At 38.6% G+C, this 20,304-nt stretch overlaps 1 protein-coding gene across 3 annotated transcripts; it reads left to right on the top strand.

Annotated features, from left to right (window-relative positions):
- The first annotated feature begins 1,040 nt into the window (after positions 1-1,040).
- On the top strand, positions 1,041-19,710 carry ube2j2 (ubiquitin-conjugating enzyme E2, J2 (UBC6 homolog, yeast)). Of its 3 annotated transcripts, none has more exons than XM_028446108.1 (7): positions 1,041-1,197; positions 6,178-6,308; positions 12,846-12,886; positions 14,983-15,085; positions 15,162-15,300; positions 15,398-15,478; positions 18,085-19,710. In XM_028446108.1, exons 2-7 carry the CDS (start codon positions 6,178-6,180, stop codon positions 18,355-18,357), a joined length of 768 nt encoding a protein of 255 aa, XP_028301909.1. In that variant the 5' UTR covers positions 1,041-1,197; the 3' UTR covers positions 18,358-19,710. The 3 variants fall into 3 exon arrangements, with proteins under 3 accessions (XP_028301909.1, XP_028301910.1, XP_028301908.1); XM_028446109.1 differs by having other exon boundaries at positions 1,043-1,202; XM_028446107.1 differs by lacking the exon at positions 1,041-1,197 and adding an exon at positions 4,797-4,966.
- Positions 19,711-20,304: the final 594 nt, after the last annotated feature.

Raw genomic sequence — 20,304 nt, 5'->3', positions numbered from 1 at the left:
AACTAGTGTGCGGGTGACAGCGCTAGAGATGATAGTAGTGATGGCAATATGAAGCCTCATGAAGCATTGAGGGATTGCAGCCTATTACTCAGCACATGGTTCGAAGGGTCGCAGTGATACATGCTCCACTATGCCATCATGTGGACAAAAAAAATGTAATACATGCCAAGGGCCTATAACAAATGGTGGGGTCTGAACTATGGTCTGAAAGAATGCAGCCAATAATGTGGAGAAAGTTAAAATGTAAAATGAGCTTGTGTGACTTTGTTCATGTATGTGCTTATGCAACTATTGACAGAGTTTAATAAAAACAAAAATACATTTATTCATTTTTATTTAAAAATAATAATTTTTCGAGAGTATTTGGACTTAGGCGATTTCTTTTTTTGCACAGGATTTCACCCACCTTTGAAAAAACCCATTCACAGGGCACAGATGATGCAGGTGTACATAGATATGTAATGGCAAGTTTGTACAGATTTGGAAATGTAGATTTATGTTTTTCCCAATATTGAAGGGGACTTTCAAGTCGAGCAATATTTGGTTCACCCAGGTTGGAATCCACACTGCCATGCAAGGCTCGGTAGTGCCTTAGCATAGCTGAGGTGTTATTATTATAACCCAGTTGTTTAGAGCACAACAGACACTTCACCTACAATTAAAAAAACAATTATTCAAACCTATTTAGAAAAGACAAATGTGAGCAACAGAAATTATATGTTGTCATATTTGTGTAATCTATTATTACATAATTATTGCTATGCCTTAACTTATTAGGTGAGATCTGCTCAAAGTGCTCCCAAACTGGAGAAAATCTTCTCTTTCTTGCTGGTTCCATCGCAAAAGAAGAAGCTCGAATAGGATGCCAAAAGAAGCGCAATAACCCAAAAACACAAAAAGTGAGGGGGAATCCATTGCGTCGACTCATCTGTTTTATTTTGAATCGCGCTCCAAACCAGCGAATCATTTCCGGATTCAGTCACGTGGTACGGCCGCTTCGCGAGGCTTCGAACTTCACCACATACGTCACCAACACGCGCCTCGACCCACGCTTAAAAAAAGATTACTCTGTAAACGCTTTGAAGATTCGGCACACGCTTTGAAGACTCGGCACGCTCAACGCATCACTAGATAATAGAGAAACTTTGTTTTGAGGAAAAACGACAGCTTTTGAAAACTACCAGACCTTCAGCAAAGGTAAGGTCAGAACAATTTTCATACTTTTCACAGTGAATGGTACAAAAGGAAGGATTGGCTTTGTGGATGCTCCTCACTGAGGCTGTTCTAAGTTGTCATTTTCTCTGTTTCTGTGTTTCCAACACAAACAACAGATGTGCTGTCGTGTCCTGAGATATATCTTGTTGTAGAGTATGGAGGCTATATTAAATAATTTCGTTAATGGTGTTTATGATGTTGATTTTGTTAGATGGCTAAACACTTGTTCATGTGGATCTTATTGGGTTTTTTCTTTCTTATTATGAATTTTATATTTTGATAAGCGCATTGAGATGACTTTGTTGTTGTATACAAATAAAATTGATTTGAATTGAATTAACACTTGACAGCAGAAACATATGAAATTGTCATTGGTGGTCTCTATTTGCAACGTGCCTACCCAGCCCTAGTGGTTACTGCACGTCACTGATGACTATGGTTTCGGATCCTTTCAACACGCGAAACAGATCTCCATACGGTGGTTTGTGTACTATTTGAAAAGTTGAAACCCTGTTATTTAAAAATAATGAGAAATTAGTTCAGATTTATTCTGCTTTTTATCTTATTTTCTGTTTGGTTTTTGATTGTCAATGTTATGTATTGTGTTTTTTAATTGACAATTAAAAACACTACAAAACAGTCACATATTTAAATGTGTCCTATTACCATATTTAACTAACGTCGTATGGTCGGTTTATATTCAAATATCGAGACGTAGCAACTCTGCCATAAGGTTTGCGAGTGTATGAAATTACGTAGTCTACGCGCATGCGTTGAAAGGATTCAAAAACATCAAAGGCCCGTTGACGTATTGGGCTTCTGGTGAGGAGTGGGGGGCAAGTAGATCAGCATTAAAGAAGATATATATAGCTCTGATTTGATCAGTATTAGATTATGGAAGTAGTGTATATGGTTCAGCCGCAGTAAGTGTGTTGAAAAAGCTTGAGGTAGTGCAACCGAGTGCATTGAGGATTAGTGGTGGAGCTTTCAGAGGGGTATTCCAGAAAGCGGGTTATGTTCAAACTCTGAGTATGTTCAGGCTCAAATGAGGGAAACTCTGAGTATCCCATTCCAAAATGCGAGGTATGTTCTTCTCTGAGTATGTTACCCGGGCAACATTGTCCGTGAACTAAACCTGGTCGCTGGCAGGTTTTATCAAAGAAACCCTGGGTTTCTACCTGGCTCCGCCCACCTGAACACCGTTTCTTAACACTTTAATGAACCTTAACACTTTTCTCTGAAACACATTAGTAACGTCACACACCACAGTCGTGATCACATCACCACTAATGTTGTGTTGTTTTACGTCTTTTTTTTTTTTTTTGTGATTACGGTAATTTTCTTTATAACATTGTAGATGTAGATCATTTAGTGAAAGTCACTGAGAGGTTGAGCTGCATTAAAACATTTACTGACGTCTGTAGTAAAGTTCTCTGGATAAAAACCTGTGGATAATATAAAGGAGGAGATGATCATTTAAATAAATCAACTTTTAAGGCTCGATTGTTGTTTTATATTGTTATACAGTTAAGTCTGTAGATCATACATCTTTGAAGGTATGATGGCGCAGTGAAGTGTGACACTGCTCTTGAAAGTGATAGGTCGCACGTTCGCGTCCCGCTTCAGTGTTTTTTTATGACATTTTTTAGGACGTTGAGATGACTCTGGCGACAACATTACATTAAGAATCAATATAAATGGTGTGATATGAAGCAGCAGCCACTGTCTTTATATCCAGTGTAACAGGAGGGCTCTCTATGCAGCCATCCTGTGCTGCTGACACGTCTCCTCAGACACACTTTATTCATATTATTCACCGCTCGTCACGTCACTGAAGCAATAAAGTGATGAAGTGACCAAAAAGTGTGACTAATTATTAATTTAAGCCACTAAAGTCACTGAAGACTGAACGCACCTTTAGAACAGGCTCATATTCATCAAACAACGGCTTATTTCACCCATCAGGGTGATTGTATCACTATCTTCCGTTTGGTTGTCATGGCAGTTTGAGTATTCTTTGATCCATTGATGATGGCTTTTTATCGCGCACGTAGGTAACCCAAGGTTTACATACTCAGGGTTGATTAACCCACTTCATACCAGCTTTAATGGAATCCGATACCCAGAGTTTCCCATCGCGGGGTATGTTGACCCAGAGTTTATGGATAGACTCAGAGTTTGTTAACCCGCCTTTATGGAATACCCCTCCGGACTCCTGTCTCAGCCCTTCAGGTTGAAATGGGCAAGATGCCTTTGTACTTGAGGAGAACACAATTAGTAATGCATTATTGGGTGAATCTTAAAGGACATTCTGAAGATCATCAACCTGCAGTAAGAACTATATTACCTTGTTGGGAGAGTGAGAGGGCAAGACGTGATTGTTTTGCATTGAAAGGGCAGAGAAATGCGGAGATCATGAAGATAGATCAGAAACACTTTTCTTCGACTGTTCCATTGACTGTTACACCTCCGTGGTTGTTTCCAGCAGTCTCAGTAGATTTTAGTTTTTTGAATAAGGAGAAATCACGAGAGTTTAATATGAATGTGGCAGTGTTGGTTAGAGGAACGGTTGAGAACAATATATACAGTAGCTCACTCGCATCAGTGTTTACGGATGGTTCGACGGATCCTAACTTAGGAAGTACAGTGTTTGCATTTGTGATTTCAGCTCTTCAAGTAGCAATGAAAAGGAAAGCCGCAGACCATTTAGCAGTTTTTTACAATGGAGATGTTGGCAATTTCATCAGCGTTACAGTGGATAGAAGAATCACAAGTGAAAGAAATAATTATCTGTTCTAACTCGAGCTCTGTTCTAATGGCAGTTCAAAATTTTAAGTCTTGTAGTAGACAGGATTTAGTGAATGAAATTTATGAAAACTTGTACAGACTTCATAGGAGAGGTTTCAAGATTTTATTTTTATGGATTCCAGCACATAGAGGGATAAGCGGTAATGAAGCAGCAGATAAATTAGCAAAACAAGTGCTTACTTCAAATGAACCTTGTATGGACATACCTTTTAGTAGGACAGAGGCAAAGTTATTTATTAAAAGGAATATCATGGCAGAATGGCAGGCGCGTTGGGACTCATCAAACTCAGGGAGACATTTATACGCTATACAGAGCACAGTGGGTTCTAGGAGGTGCACCACTGGAAGTAACAAGGAAGAGTGGATCTTTACTAGATTGAGAATAGGACATACAAGGCTGAATAAAACTTTACATCTCATCAAAAAGCATGATACAGGATTATGTGAGCATTGCAACGACCAAGAGAATGTGGAGCATGTTCTTCTAAGATGTACTAGATATGCAAGACAAAGACAAATGCTTCAGAATTTACATCGTCAGGGGATGGAGATTAGTGTGGGTAATGTTTTGAATAAAGTTAAAATGAAAAGGGTAATCAAATTCCTTAAAGATTCAGAAGTTTTGGGAAGAATATAGTTATTTTATTTTTTTAAGATAGTGTTATTAAGAATAATTATTGTGAGTTAGGAAAAGGATAAATCTCTGGTTCAGACTCCGATACAGTAGGTGGCAGGAAATGCACCTTTATCTGATGAGTGTCACCCGCCAATAAACCACATAAGAAGAAGACGAAGAAGAAGAAAACGACGACGTATTGGGCATTGACACTCCTGCTGGCGCTAGCTGGAAGCAACACTTTGGTTTCTTCGTTTGTACATTACAACAACAATACTGTCTGCTGTTTAGCCTCAAATACTTATTTTCACAGGAGCCTCCGGAGAGGTACGTCTTAATTGTAACTATATAAATGATATATCAATTGGTAAAAAGTTATTCGTTCTTGTATTCAACACAACGGGTTGTATGTATTTGAACCACCGCATACGCTTTAGCCTGTGTTAGCTGAGAGTAGCTTTTGGCTAACGTAACCTGCTATCTTAATTCCAGTGCCTGGTTGAACTGAAGGCACTGGTGTTGTGTTTAATTGGTTTTTATTTATTAATAATGTTGCTCTGTCGCTCAGAGGCTCGTCGTATTTTGTGTTAACAGTGGGTTCTGTTGTGTACTCGTTTCACTGTTAGCCAGAGATTAGCCGAGCGGGCTAGGTATTAGCTGGATTAGCCTCGGCTTTGGAGGTAGCAATAAACTACCTTCCTGGAAGTGATAGTGACATAATTCCCACTGCGTTACTGTACGTCACATGTCAGCTTTTTAAGGTCTGTGGCCAACATGTGAACATGTTCATTAAAGATGACTTTGGCCGTTCAGGAGCTATATGTACACGCAAAATCATTTAAAGTACGTTCATGTTCTCCGGTCTGCCTTCTAAAGTGCGATACAAGGCAATGTGCTAAATTACATGTTGGTCATCTTCATTGTCCAGTGTAAATAAGTAATGTTCCTCATATAACTAAAGCATGTTGCTTTATTTGTAATAATAGCGATTCCACTTTGCGACCTGCTAAGAGAAGATGTGCGAATTGCTAAAGTTTTTTTTAAAAGTAATGTTTGGAATGATAAAAACCTTGATCCTTATAATTTGGTTCTTATTCCAATTCTATTGATAAGACGTATATCATTCATATTGAAATCATATTTGACTTAGTTAGTATCAGACATTTGCAATCATGTTAGTTTGCCAAAAACTCAGTAGTTGTATTAAATCCTAAAGTTTAAATTACAACATCTTTTGAATTGTAAACACTTGGTGATATGGCAACATGTAAAGATGCTAATTTGCCATAAATGGTTTTCCTCTCTTGGGGCTATCGATGGGAAGGGTTGGGAACCTCTGTATATCTCACAATACTTGATACAAAGCTCACGATAACAATTAGCATATTGCTAATCGATCGTGCGGAAAAATATTGCGATATATCTCCGTATCGAGATATCGTCACACTCCTAATTGATGGAGTACATCTTTCTAGTGGGATGCCTTCAAAAACTATATGGAATTAAAGTAGACATTTCCATTTCTCCTCAATCATCAGATGAACAGCAACGGGAAAGGGAGAGCTCCAACGACAGCTACTCAGCGACTCAAACAGGATTACCTCAGAATAAAGAAAGACCCTGTGCCTTACATCTGTGCAGAACCTCTCCCCTCCAACATACTAGAATGGTAAGATCCTTTATATTTTGTTGATAACAGTGATCATCAAAGCATGTGTGTGATTGTGTCAGGTGAGTTTTATCGTCCCATTAATTTGTTGTTGGGAGGGTATGACATAATCTAAATTATAGTCAAATAAATGTGCGTATTGTTCACAGAGGATGGGTTTAGTAATCTATTAATTTATCAATCTATTAATTGATGAATTATTTACTACGTATAGCAAAAAAGAAATACTGCTCTGATAAACTTAGAGAATCAGCTACCAATATCAAAAACACATGGAATAACATAAAGGAATTACTAAACAACAAAAAAGTGTGCAATGAATTCCCATCTCAATTTACGGTTGGCAAATCTACATTCACCAATCCCTCTGACGTAGCAAATGAGTTTAATAAATTCTTTGTAAATATTAGAAAAACCCTTGCTTTAAAGGTCCCTTCAACAGATAACTGCCCTGCAGATAATATTACAGGTTATTTCACTGTCCTGTCAAGTTTTGAACCTCCCACAGTCAATGAAGTAATTGGCATTTTTGAGAATCTTAATAATACAGCAGCGTGTCATGAAATTAAGGCTAAGCTGATAAGCTGACATTAGTAAATAAGGGTGCACCTATTTACTAGGGTGCACCTACTGCAATTTTCTGGCAGATCACAGATTTATTTTTTTAAAAGAGCGTACACCTTGAATATTATAATCTGATTTTATTGTAAAACATTGTACAATATTCACGAAATAATACAAACTTGTGGTTTTAACTGCACATGAGGTAGTTACCTCAAATATAAATTAAAAGTTTAGAACATTGCTTTCCAAAATACTAAATTACATCACTTTCTTCAGTCTTTAATTTTTCACATTTTAAAAACAAATAAAAGTTGTCCATCAGGTAAGGCTAAGCCATCTATTGAGTTTTTAATAAATATTGATATATTTATTTAGGAGATATAGCATAGGACTGTAATATTGATATAATTCACGTAACATTAAAAGTTTCTTCCGTAGTCGCCAGTAAGCCTTTTTCTCCTTTATCTGTCCCTCTCAACCCCGCCCTGCCTCTCTCGCTCTGTCCCTCTGACCGCAGCCTACTCCACTGAAACAAACCATGCTGAAAACTTCAATAGCTCGTGCTGTGCCTTATGAAATTGGGGTGAAATTAACAAGGCAGTAGCTTACCATATTGCTAAGGACATAAGGTCCCCATAATGAGAGAGTCTGACATGCATAATGCTCAGTAAAACACTGTGCACACTGTAGAGATCTGGAGGTCTCTGCAGGTTGATAATGTTTTAAACAGGACTCAAAACAACTCGTTACCGTCACACTGCACGTTTATTGTTGGGAGGGGAAGCTCAAACACTGCTTCTATGTTGTTTAAGACGGGACGGTAACAGAAAAGTAACATAAAACTCCGTCCATGCGCTCATTTCAAATCAGGAAGACAGGTTTGACTCAACTCTGACCTTGCGTTACCATGGCTCTTAAAGGGACAGTCCTCAGAAGTAGGGTTGTCACGATACAAGAATTTCAATCTCGATACCATTTTTGATGCCACGGGGCAAAAAAAAAAACATTTAGAAGCATAATTTCCTTTAATAAAGTTGAGAATACAAACTGAACAGTATACAAAGTATTTTGAAATTAAGTGAAATGTAATGCAACATTTGTAAACAATAAAAAAACTATTCAGGGCTCTACACTAACTTTTCCAGTGGTGGCACTGGTGCGATTAACTTTCTCAGTTGGTCGCACCAGCACAGAATTTGGTCGCACCTTTTTTTTCCTTTTAGTGAGTGGGGGTGGTGAGTGTACAGCATAGCCATGCATGCTAATGAATAGTTGACTTAACTGGCGTACCGTAGTTTTGTATGAAGTAAAGATTAACAATGACTCTAGATGTATTTGCTAAATGTTTTAATGTTTTAGTGTCAATATTAAATTTTTCTGCAACAAGCAGTGGGTGACGTAACAGGTCATTTATTTTATATAATTTTAAAAGAAGACATAGCATTTTTTTTTTTCTTAAATAACAGCAAAGCATTACAACAGGTTACATGTATTCTGTTTTTTATTTTGCAGAAAGGCTGTACTTAAATTAACTTAACAGTAGCATAACCAACTTAGCATCAGCATTGCTTCACCCCACGAAATTAAATTCAGAGGGTCCAGCTCTGATAGTGGGGTCTCCTAACCCTCTTCCCCTGATCAGGGGTCTGCAACCTTTACTCTACAAGGAACCATTTAACCTCATCTCACCTGAATTAAAGTCCTCCTGGAGCTGAAAAAATACCTTCTCAATGAAGACAATACAGTGTATTGAATTATATACAGTTAAAATTATATAGAATAATGTTTGATTTAATTTGATGTGATTTATATTGATCTTGTAAATGGAAACTTAAAAGCAGTTTAAAATAAAATTAATTGACATCAAGAAATAAAACAGTATCTTGCATCTTCAAATTCTTACACACCTCAGTTAACATGAACACAATGTTAGATAAAGAAGATTTTTTTAGTTAATGTATTTGAAAAGACTACAAAAAGTAACTTGAATTTGAATACACATGATCACACAACCACATTGGTGGTTAAATCAATCTGTCCCCACACAATTAAAATCTCTATTTTCTTCCAGAATAGTGTTTTTGTTGGTTCAGTTATCTTACCAGGGATTTAAAACTTAAGGTTAGCCACAGGAAAGTTGATGGTCTGTAGATGTTGCTGGAGGTGAAGTAAGAAGATGCTGAGTCATTGCACAACATGATTTATTTTAGGTTTACAAATTTTATACCTTGATTTTATTTGTCATTAATCATTAATAGCCTCTGTAAAAAAATATCATATCACGATTTCTCATAGCCATGCATGCTGATGAATAGATGACTTAACTGGCATACTGTAGTTTTGTATGAAGTAAAGATTGACAATGACTAGAGACGATATTTGCAAAATGTTTTAAGGTTTTACTGTTAATATAACATTTTTGGGCACCAGAAGCCGAGCGCCGGTGTTGTGCCAAAATCTGTGACCGCCGGTGGCAACAATTCCAACCCCTGCGGCTTCTCGGCTGACATTTACTCCGCCTTAAACACTTTTGTAATTCTTCTCCAGTCAGAATTTACTTCACCCACTGGAGCGTCATGTTTAAGGGGGTGGTAAATGGCTCCTGAATAGCTACGAAGACGTTTCGCACTCCTATTCCCTACTGCCGAGAAGCCGCAGCAGTCACTCTTTGGCACAACACCGGCGCTCAGCTTCGGCTCTTGGTGACGTCATCGACTAGTCGACTCAACAAGTATGCACATAGTCGACCTTTAAAATTATGTTGTCGTTCAACCCCGACTAAATGTTTTCATATTTTAGTGTCAATATTAAGTGTTTCTGCAACAAGCAGTGGAAGATGCATTTGTTTTGGGTCAGTGTACAGTCATGGTTAAGGTCTATGGATATTGTTTTGCAAATCACACCACAGAATATTTTGTGTTTTGGAAAGTAAATGTACACACTTTTTGAATCTGATTATCCTGCTGGGTAAAATGTCAATTTTTAAAGCAAAAATCATCTGCATTGTTCACCCCATGGAATTCAATTCAGAGGAGAAGCCTCTCACGCAGATTAAAGCTGATTGTGTGGAACCGTTAATGCGCTGCGTGTGTACGCTTTATCACCCTACGCACATGCACAGATGCGACCAGATAAAAAAAAATACTTGCATTTGCGACCAATTTGGTCGCAGTCTGGAGCCCTGAGAATGAAACCAATGTTCACATGTTTGGTGTCACTAAAGCAAAGAAAATGGCCTCAAAGGCACTGGCAGGTTTTTTTTTACAAAAAGTTTTTTTTCTCAGCTTTTTGCTCAGAAACTGGCATTTTGTGTGAAGCTTGCATATATTCAACTGCTGATTATGGAAGAAAGAAACAAGCTAGAAACAAAAAAAAAATATTCTGACGAAAGTAGATTCTATTTTTCAGAATTTGGTTTCAGATTGTACATAGTCATAGTACAAAATGTTCTGTGGGTCTTCAAAGATCAGTCAAAATGCTCTAAAATGGCTTGCAGTCGGAGTAGCTGTTCTGAAAATGGCTGGCAGCCAATGAGTTAATGTGATTGGCTGTAATGTCTTAAAGGGGACATATCATGGTTTTAAATCCTTCCTTTTTAGATATAAATCAAACAGTTGTGGTCTATATAAAGTGGAACTGCAATGCTTGGGTCTGAATTCCTCATTATTATAGCTCCACAGGCCCCTTTTCTACCCCTTTTCTGATGTGCTTCTGAGAGCAACTCGTTTTGATGCGGCCTCTTTAAATGCGAATGAGACACTCCATACCCCCTCTCCAGGTTGCAGAGGTGACACTCGGTTCAACTCCACCCTGCTCGGCCATTTTTGTAGTTTGATAGAAGAAATACGGCTATGTAGCGGCGCATAAACTTTTTATTCAGAGGTTATTTACAAAATGTCAACAACGGAAGACTTGTCCATCCAGCCTTACATGTTCGAGCCAGAGTCGGACCCGGCGGTGCAAGATGAAAATGAAGATGATGAACCTGCAGAACCCTAACAAGTGAGCTAACACAACACCGAGGTAATGCTAACGTCAAGAAATGCATTTTAATACAGTCTTTTCGGAGACAAAAACGGCAAAATGAAATGACTAATGAAAACTTTAGACTTAAATAAATCACATAGGCCATGTCATCAAGGATCTAAAATGAGCTCACAGCACTAACATATCAAGACGGTGCAACTGCTAATGCTAACAAAACAATGACAGGGACGTCTTATCACACTTTTTAGCATTATTTACAGCTTAACGAAGTGCTCTGTTCGTCTCTAAAGATAGAAGGAATTGACCCCTCAATCAGACGGAGTCTTTCGGCAAATCCTTCTTTATACTGGCGGAGGTTGCTGAAGCAGTCATCCTTGAAGTGCTTCGCGCACACAAAAATGACCTTACCCACAGATGTGGGTAAATTTCTGTGAAAAATAAAACTCAACCAGGCACTTCGAAAAGGTTCTGATGCTGGGAGACGGTGTAATGAAGCATGTGGGTTACTACATGCAACAACTGAACATTTTGACTTATCCTCTCGTAACTTCGGCATCCTTGAGTTTGGACTACAAAATCACAGCGAGAAATAAAAATGACGGATTGCTCGAAGTGTTGGGCCTGGAGTCGATGTCCTAATTTGGCAGTTCCGCTGCAAATACTGTGAAGTCATTGTTCAAAAAACGTAATAGAGAATCGAAAAATCGAAACAGATTGAAAAATATGACCAAAACAGAATATAAAGATATCAACGGAGCACCTGCAGAGATTAATTTGAACTTTTCTGTACTTCTAAACCATCTAAATATACATCAAAATGTATTTAAGGGCTAAAAAAAGGGATTTAGCATGATATGTCCCCTTTAATTTGCCGATCCGATCAATGACGTCATTGTCGTGATGAAACTTTCTGTAGATGTTCCCATTGCATTGGTTTGTCTCATTTACACCGAGAAGTTGTTTGTTTTACGTGACGCGGCTTTATTTCACTTGTATTGTGCACAAATGTGAAAACCTGAGCGAACAGCAAAAATGTTGATCTGTTGGAGCAAAGCAGCTGGGCACTGGACTTCTTCCCCAGTCTACTGGCTCTGAAAGGGGGGACGGCGTCTGCTCTTAGTTTCTGTGTGTTTGTATGTGTGCGTGTTTATTTTCTTTATTCATCCTGAGCATGTTAAAAGAGTCCTAAAGTGGAGCTATGTGCTCTTGTTTACTTTCGTTTTCATACCACAGTCTTGTCCATTTCAGGGTGTTGGTGGACACAGAAGCGTGCGTGTGCGCGCCCCAGCTCTGATATGCACCTGTGAATATGAAACTATAAGCAACAGCAGGTTTTGCGATGCCACAGTTAGAAAATGCTTGCTGCTAATGGTGGCGTCGCATAGTTCCAGTGTGGTCTGCCTCCGCAGCTTCATCTCCAACTTTTTTGTAGTTGAAGCTATCCTCAGCTTGGGACTCCGGTTAAATTCAACAGCTGCAATGTTTATTTTGGCAATCACTCAAAAGCGGCATATAGCTAACAATGGATCTGCTCCGGGCTCTCACACTCTGCACAGTGGACGAGCAACCGGGGCATTCATTCGCAGTTAAAGGGTCACGCAGCCACACACACACATACTCTGACAACAAATGTTATGTTCAGGTCCTGCTTACAAATTTAACTCTTACATTAACGTCATAGTTTCTGCAGATGGAACGCCCATGTTAAACAGAAGTGTTTATATCGCTTTATTTTTTTTATCAGATCTGTTGTTTTATTTATGCTGGTATAGAAATGTAGTAGATATGATTGTCAGGTAAATAAAAATATGTAACATTTAAGAACATCATCTTTATTGGATATTAATCCAGAAACAGTAAAAACACCACTTGGCTTGTTTCATAAGTGCAGATGTAACATGTGACCTGGCTGTGTATGACTGTCAATTTCTCTAAATGTAGAAAGTTCATTGATGGAAACCTTTTTTTTGTGTATGTTTTCTCCAGGCACTATGTTGTCAGAGGTCCAGAGAAAACTCCTTATGAAGGTAAGAACTCCCCACACTCATGCAATACATGTTTTCTTTTTTCATTGTTATCACGGTTCTCACCAGGAATTTTTCACAGCATAGGGGGAACGAGTGCCGTCGGTGTGGATACTTTTAAAATGTATAACTCTCTGAGTTAGTAAAGAGGAAGCTTTTTTTTTTTTTTTACATTTTTGTTCCAGCCTTACTTAAAAAGCTAAAAGTTATTTGTTGAATTGGTGATGATGAATGTACAGTAGGCTTGGGCGGTAATACAGTATTACCGTTTACTGTTGTGTCATGAAATAGCAACGGTATCAGTTTCAATATCGTTTATAAACAAAAAAAGCAAAGCACTTAAATAGGAGATAGAGATTAAATATCAAATATGTTTAGGCATTAAATAAATTATGATTCTATGTCCAGCAACAGCTGTTAAGTGAGTGCTGGCTGCAAAAACAAAAAAAGTGTTTCAGCTGTCAGTGCAGTGCGCTCTCCTCAGAGCAGAGAGCGAACCAATTAAGACAAGCTTGCTTGAAGCACAAGTTTACACTATCGAATCAATCCTTTTCCTGCACAAGAACATAGATTATCCTTATATTTGAGACGTGGATTATGTAAGTAGATCCACTGTCTCTGGCGCCGCAGGCACATTGTGCACTTGTGTGTGTTTGACGTGCTGGTTTCTCCCTGCGCTGAACCAATGTTGACCGCTGTCTGTTAATAAAAGCAGGCAACCACTAAAACAAACATAAATGTCATTTGTATGAGGGAAAAAATAGGTTTTTAATTGTCGGTTTCAGGTTGTGCTGTGATATAAATACCTAATGTGTGTTGGACCTGTAGGTTTCACTTTGGCTTTGTCTGGTTCTGGTCAAAGTTTAAAGGTCCATATCATAAATGGTTTGTGTTTAAAAGCAAATCGGCTCCAAAAAAAGCCAAAACAAAATATTTGTCTCTCTTTCTTTCTCCTTGTCCTCCTCCCCCTGCTCATTCATTCTCTAGCTTCGCTGCACAAAACTTTAAGACAAACGTGGCGATGCACATGAGGGTCAGATTGGAGCCACAAACCATTCACACTGGAGGGATACAGGTCACATTTTAAATATTAATGTGAACCAACAAACAAGAAATTTTTGTCACTCTGCTCCGATAGGCACACACACGCGTTCGGTGTGAACGCACCCTGAGCCTTACATCATATTTTTAGTCACGGTATTACCATATACCGTGGTAAAATAGGGAGGCAGTATAACGGTGTCAAAATTTCGATACCGCCCAAGCCTTTTGTACAGTTAGTTACTAATGGGAACTGTTGGTGATTGTATTCTCCTCTGTTTTGTTTACAAATTAATGAAGGGACCTTTTTTCCTACCTAATGTGGTGTTCATGTTTCTGTAGGGATGTAACGATTAATCATAAGGCAGTTAAAAATCGATTCATAGGTATCACGGTTGATATCGATTTTCTAAAAATTGAATCGCAGTACTTTTTTTAACCAGCAGAGGGCGCTATCCACAAGTGTAGGCGGCGGGCGGAGTCTGCTAATACTTTCTTTCTGGCTGCCTTCTACTCTTAAATATGTTAATAAATGATTCATTACACCTTTAGCACCGAAGGAATATCTGTAATATTACTTGAATATCTGTAAAAGTCAGGTTTTTCTATTAGCTCTGTCTGCTAGCATAGCTTTTCTTCTTCACTGCAAGATATCTGCATGTCAACTGACCACTGTATTACCAGCGCCCTCTGCTGGTCCAAAGAAATATGACGTAAATCAGTGCAATCACGGGTTTTTTTTAAAGTCATTGTTAAGGCACAAAATACATTTTCATTTGTATTATTCCTTTATTTATTTCATTCAAAATTTATTTTTAGTTAAATTCCATTTTTTTGAATAGTTTATCAAGGAATTCTTTTGACAATAAAAAATAAAAGGAAAATAATACAGTATTTTCTAGTTTTTTAAAATGTAAAATTTGTCTACATTCCCATTTTGTAAAATAAATCGTGAGAGAATCGTATCGCAAACCCAGTATCGTGAATCGAATGGTATCGGGAGTTGAGTGAATCGTTACATCCCTATGTTTCTGTGTAACTTTTGTTTGGCTTTTCAGGAGGATATTACCACGGAAAGCTCATTTTTCCTCGAGAGTTTCCTTTCAAGCCACCGAGTATCTACATGATCACACCAAATGGGAGATTTAAATGTAACACGAGGTACGACTTTGCTTAAAAAGGAAATGTCAGGAGGACCTGAAGACCTTCAGTGACTCTGTGAATTCTTCTCCTGCAGGTTATGTTTGTCCATCACAGACTTCCACCCAGACACGTGGAACCCAGCCTGGTCCGTCTCTACCATCCTCACTGGGTTGCTCAGCTTTATGGTGGAGAACGGACCAACCCTCGGCAGCATCGAGACCTCTGACTACACAGTGAGTTTCAGTTTTTATTTTCTTCATATCCCACTCAAAGGAACATGAAGGCCTTTCATGTTTCTAAAATGTCATGTGCTCATGGATATTTCTGCAGAAAAGACAGCTGTCAGCGCAAAGCTTGGCCTTCAACCTCAAAGACAAAGTGTTCTGTGAGCTGTTTCCAGATGTGGTCGATGTAAGTAAAGCATTTGGTTTGTGGTTGAAGGGCAATGACTTGTCTTCATAATGGAACATTGAGAATGAGCAATCCATTTATTATTCAGCAAAAATAAAGACTTTTAATTTGGTTCCACCAATTATTTATTTAAAAACAAAAATATTCAGAAAGTATCTTGCACACTAGTTGTAGTAGCTGGTGACTCATCAAACATTTGAATAGTAACTTAAGTTGCAGTTTTATTGTGTGGGCACATTTTTCTGCCTGACTTTTATTAATTTTTAAACGACTCCAAAACGAGCATATGTGAGAAATGTTCTGTGAAAATGTGACACATGGAACACAAGTTCAGATGTGTGTATTTTTTTTGTGTATTATAATTTGTATCCTAATGTGACAGTCCTATACCAGAAATTCTACACAGCGGTACTACCGCGGATTCCGATTCTACCGGTATCAGTTTCCGCTACATAGCGACTGCCTCTACTTTCCTCCCGGCTTCTCAATGCACAGTCTAAGCTCACTGCATGCTACTTACTTGAAAACACACCAACATGTTAATCGGACTCCACATCTGCTGAATGATTGGCTGTTTGCCTGTTTCTGGTGACGTCCGGAGATATGATGGGCTGTTTCCGCACGTTGGGTCCGCCCGTCTGTTAGCTGATTAGCTGTTCGTGTTACGAAGTACTCCTTCCAACCTGCGTTTGTTTGAATTACAATTACTTTTATTATTTTTTCCCTGAAAGTCAATTACAATGAAATTCTCAATTACTGAAGTTCAATTACGATTAATCACTATGACTAAGCCTTTAATAAATAAGCGCATAAAATGTAACCTTCCTTTTGTGTTAGCTTTCTGTTAGCATCCCTTATGATAACGGGTCAGTTTTGACATGTCTGTAAAATACATTAAAACAATGATTTATCATCTAATTAGTTTTTCATCTCTTGGTTACCTTGTTAGGCTTCCTAATCAATAAAAATATTGGTATTAATATTTTTGGTGTGGACGCCTGATCGTTTTTTGTCAGTACAGCCCTAGATTTCAAATTAAATTACTATAAAAAGTAAATTGGTAAGATTATCCTCAAGAAAAACATGTAAAGTCGGGTTTCAAAAATTGGCAAACAAAAGGGATTGTGTTTTTCAGGGATCTGTTTGTTAATGGCTCATTTATGTCATTTGAAGATTTAGCAAAACATTTTGACATTCCCAGATCTCACTTTTTCAGATATTTACAGGCCCGTAGCGTTGCATCAAAGCATTTCTCCACGTATCCAAATAAATCACCTGCTTGCCCCCTTGAAGACTGTTTGCAGCTACAATCTATTTCCAGAGGACAGATATCCAAAATATACAATGCGTTGCATCACATAGACCCTACTTCTTTGGCTTAGGTAAAGACTTCTTGGGAACAAGACCTAAACATGAAAATATCTGATGATACCGGGGATTTAAGTATCAGGCTCATACATTCGACGTCAATCTGCATACGACACTGTTTGATACAGTTTAAGGTTCTTCACCATTCTTATTTCACTAAGGCCAGGTTTGCTAGGATAAACGGTACCTCTGATGATGCGTGCCCAAGATGCAAACAGTCGCCCGCCACCATGAGCCATATGTTTTGGGCCTGTGTGGCACTGGGTGGGTTTTGGGGTTCTATATTTGATGCTTTCTCACGTGTGTGGCAGAAATATTGATCCCAATCCGATTACCGCAGTGTTTGGTGTTGTCCCAAATGGACATGGATTGACTACGTACCAGACCAGTGCCATTGCCCTTTCATCACTTTTGGCCCGCAGACTCATTTTAACAAAGTGGAAGGACGTACAACCACCTTCTTTTATTCAGTGGGTACGAGAGTTGATGATGTGTTTGCAAATTGAATATCTAAGGTACAGCTTACGTGGGTCAATAAATAAATATCATAGGACATGGTCGCCCTTCATTGCATATGTTGAAGGTTTGCCTTTTACTTGAATGGGATGTGTAATGCAAAATTCAATCATTGAGGAGTTGGGTTGTGCCGCCTATTGTATTGAATTAATTTTTTTTTTTTGTTTTTTTTTTGTGTGTTTAATTTAATTTTATGGATATCTTTTCACAAGTTGAGGGCTCATGTGCCGCTGGTTGGCATTGTGGTGTAAATCTCTGTAAAATAAGTTTGAACAAGCCCTGATTCTTGAAATGTTTTTGTAATGTAAGTTTGATATTTAATTAACTGTTCCCAGTTTTGTGTTTAATTACATTGTAATTGATAGTTAAAATGTTCATTACAATTACAGAGTCAATTATCTGAGCTCAATTACAATTTAATTACAAGTACAACAAAAACATGTTTTTCCAGTTCTGATAACAATTATAATTACAACATAATTGTAATTAATTATGCAATTACAACTATATTTGACCCTGTCCCTAACCTTACCTAACCCACTAGATCCCAAAAAATGCCAATATCGCTCCAAAGGTGTCATAATTTAGCGAACGCCACTTTATGTCAGCCTTGTATATGAAACGAAGTAAAGTGTTAGCGTACGTTCTATATTTGAGTATTTATTTGTGTTTAAAGCATCTCATCATGCTAACATTGAGCATTGTGTCCTTTATTGCTTTAGGAGATGAAGCAGAAACAGAGAGCCCGCACTCAGCCCCTCCCCCTACCTGACGTGGTGCCCGACGGTGACCCTCAGCACGCCCACTTTGGCCTCCAAGCTCTGAACGGGGGTCCCATTCCGCTGGAGGGCGCTAATGCAGCCCCTGAAGTGCAACAGGCTAATCGTAACCACGGACTTCTCGGCGGAGCTCTGGCCAACCTGTTTGTGATTGTAGGCTTTGCTGCGTTTGCCTACACCGTCAAATATGTACTGAGGAGCATAGCTCAGGAATGAGGAGCTATGCCCCGCCCCCTGCAGGCGAGCCAACGACTCCTGGGTCTGACACTGCACTATGAGGGAGGGGGGGGGGGTCAAAGAGATGTTGTTGAGGGGAAACCCTCCTCAGCCACCAAAAACACCTGCAACCCCCCCAAGAACTGAGGAAGATGCTCAGAGTGGAGTAAAAGTATGGGATGGCGATGGTGTGGGTGATTAAATTTGCTCAAACAGTGACTTATTCTGCATAAAGTGATTTCTATCAATAGTTGGAACAAACTTGGCTCATGGGTTGTGGAAATGTTAATCTGTAGGTGAGACGGCAGCTGAGAGCTTGTTTTCCAGATCACAACAGCTACGAAAACCATTAAAGTCTAAAATTCTTCTGCTTTTTAAAGCTTTTTGTCAGGTGTGTGTGTGTCTGCTGTCACATGTGCTTTATGTGCTCCTGGTCCTTCTTCAGATTACACAGGCATAATCTGGATTACTGTCATACTGCTATTGTTTTAAAACACACACACGTCACTGCCAGCTTCTGTGATTTGATAATGTTCCCTTGAGCTTCAGGGTGTTGGTGTCGAAGCACGCATGCGTACACGCGCGCGCACACACCAGCTGTCACAGGTGAAAGCAAGTATCTGAGCGAGTGTTTGATTAAACATCACACAAACACTAAAGGTAAAATGTCAATACAACATCTTGGATTTTGCTGGATTTGTCATCAGAGGAGGAGACAATGAAAAACTGTTAAACCACATGTTCAAAGATGACAATCAGCACACGTTCACCTGTCAGTGGATCATTCCTATCACTGGTCAGTAATGACTGTGTGCACGTGCTGCTGATTTGTAGTCAAAAGTCCAGGAGCTTCATCTAATCGACCTGTGAGCCAAACATTTGCACAGAAAAAAACCCCCTGTCCTTTAAAAAGAGAACAGCTTGGCTGCCCATTATGTCACACCAGGTTAATGGTTCAAATCTTGAAACACTATTTCTGTACATTACATTTTGTTTTGAAGGTTTCTCCCCATTTATTTATTGGAACAAGTGGCTCGTCTGCTCTTTTTATGGACTGCTGTGTGCACTCGATGCCCATCCAGCCTCACGATTGTTGATCATTTACTGTTGTGCGTTGCAATTAGTAAAGATGGCTCTAACGTGTATCTAATGTTCCTGCAAAAAAAAAGGTCTGATGCAGAAGATTCCTTTGGTAATCATGTTTTTTTTCTTGCACACCTTATGAAATAGACTTTTTGGGGATTGAATATCAAATGACAAACATTTCCATGTTTCAGTTAATTGTGTGGCATTGTATGTTTTCATAGTAAACCAATAAATTACCTTGATTCAAGGAAAGTTTCATAAAACTGATTAAATCTGATTTTTCATAGAAGCGTAAATTATCCATTGAATCTGTGAAACGCCTCGGTCACTCAGGGTTTGGTTTATTATCTGTGTCTACATGGGAGTTTCACTTTCTGAAATGGTTTTTCCACAAGTTGTCAAACAGAAGCCCAACAAACACACACACACTTGTGGCCAATTCAGAGATTTCAGTTAAATTTTTACTCCCAGAACATGCAAATTTCACAGAAATGACTCTGGTGGAGACAGGTTTAACTTCAGAATGAACAACAGGTAAATGCAAAGCTTTGTACATAAACCATCTATTTTTCCATGTATATTTTGAAAAATTTTAACCTGTATTGAGCCTCATGAGTTCATATGAAGTCATTCATGCTACTGCACAGGATTGAAATATGTTTAACTTACTCCAAGCATTTACTATAAATTAAAGAATTGTTTACCCCTTTTATCACATTGATTTACTCAGGGATACATGAGCATCACAGCTTAGTGCTGTGATTGTTTTGCTATGAAGATGGGCATCCTATTACACAGCTCATTAAAATATTTCCCTAAAGTACATCGAAGCCTGACTAGCAGGGTTGTATTTTATTGTTT

Source organism: Gouania willdenowi, chromosome 5, assembly GCF_900634775.1.
Source record: "Gouania willdenowi chromosome 5, fGouWil2.1, whole genome shotgun sequence".
NCBI lineage: Eukaryota > Metazoa > Chordata > Actinopteri > Blenniiformes > Gobiesocidae > Gouania > Gouania willdenowi.
This window is presented reverse-complemented; position numbering and strand designations above follow the sequence as displayed.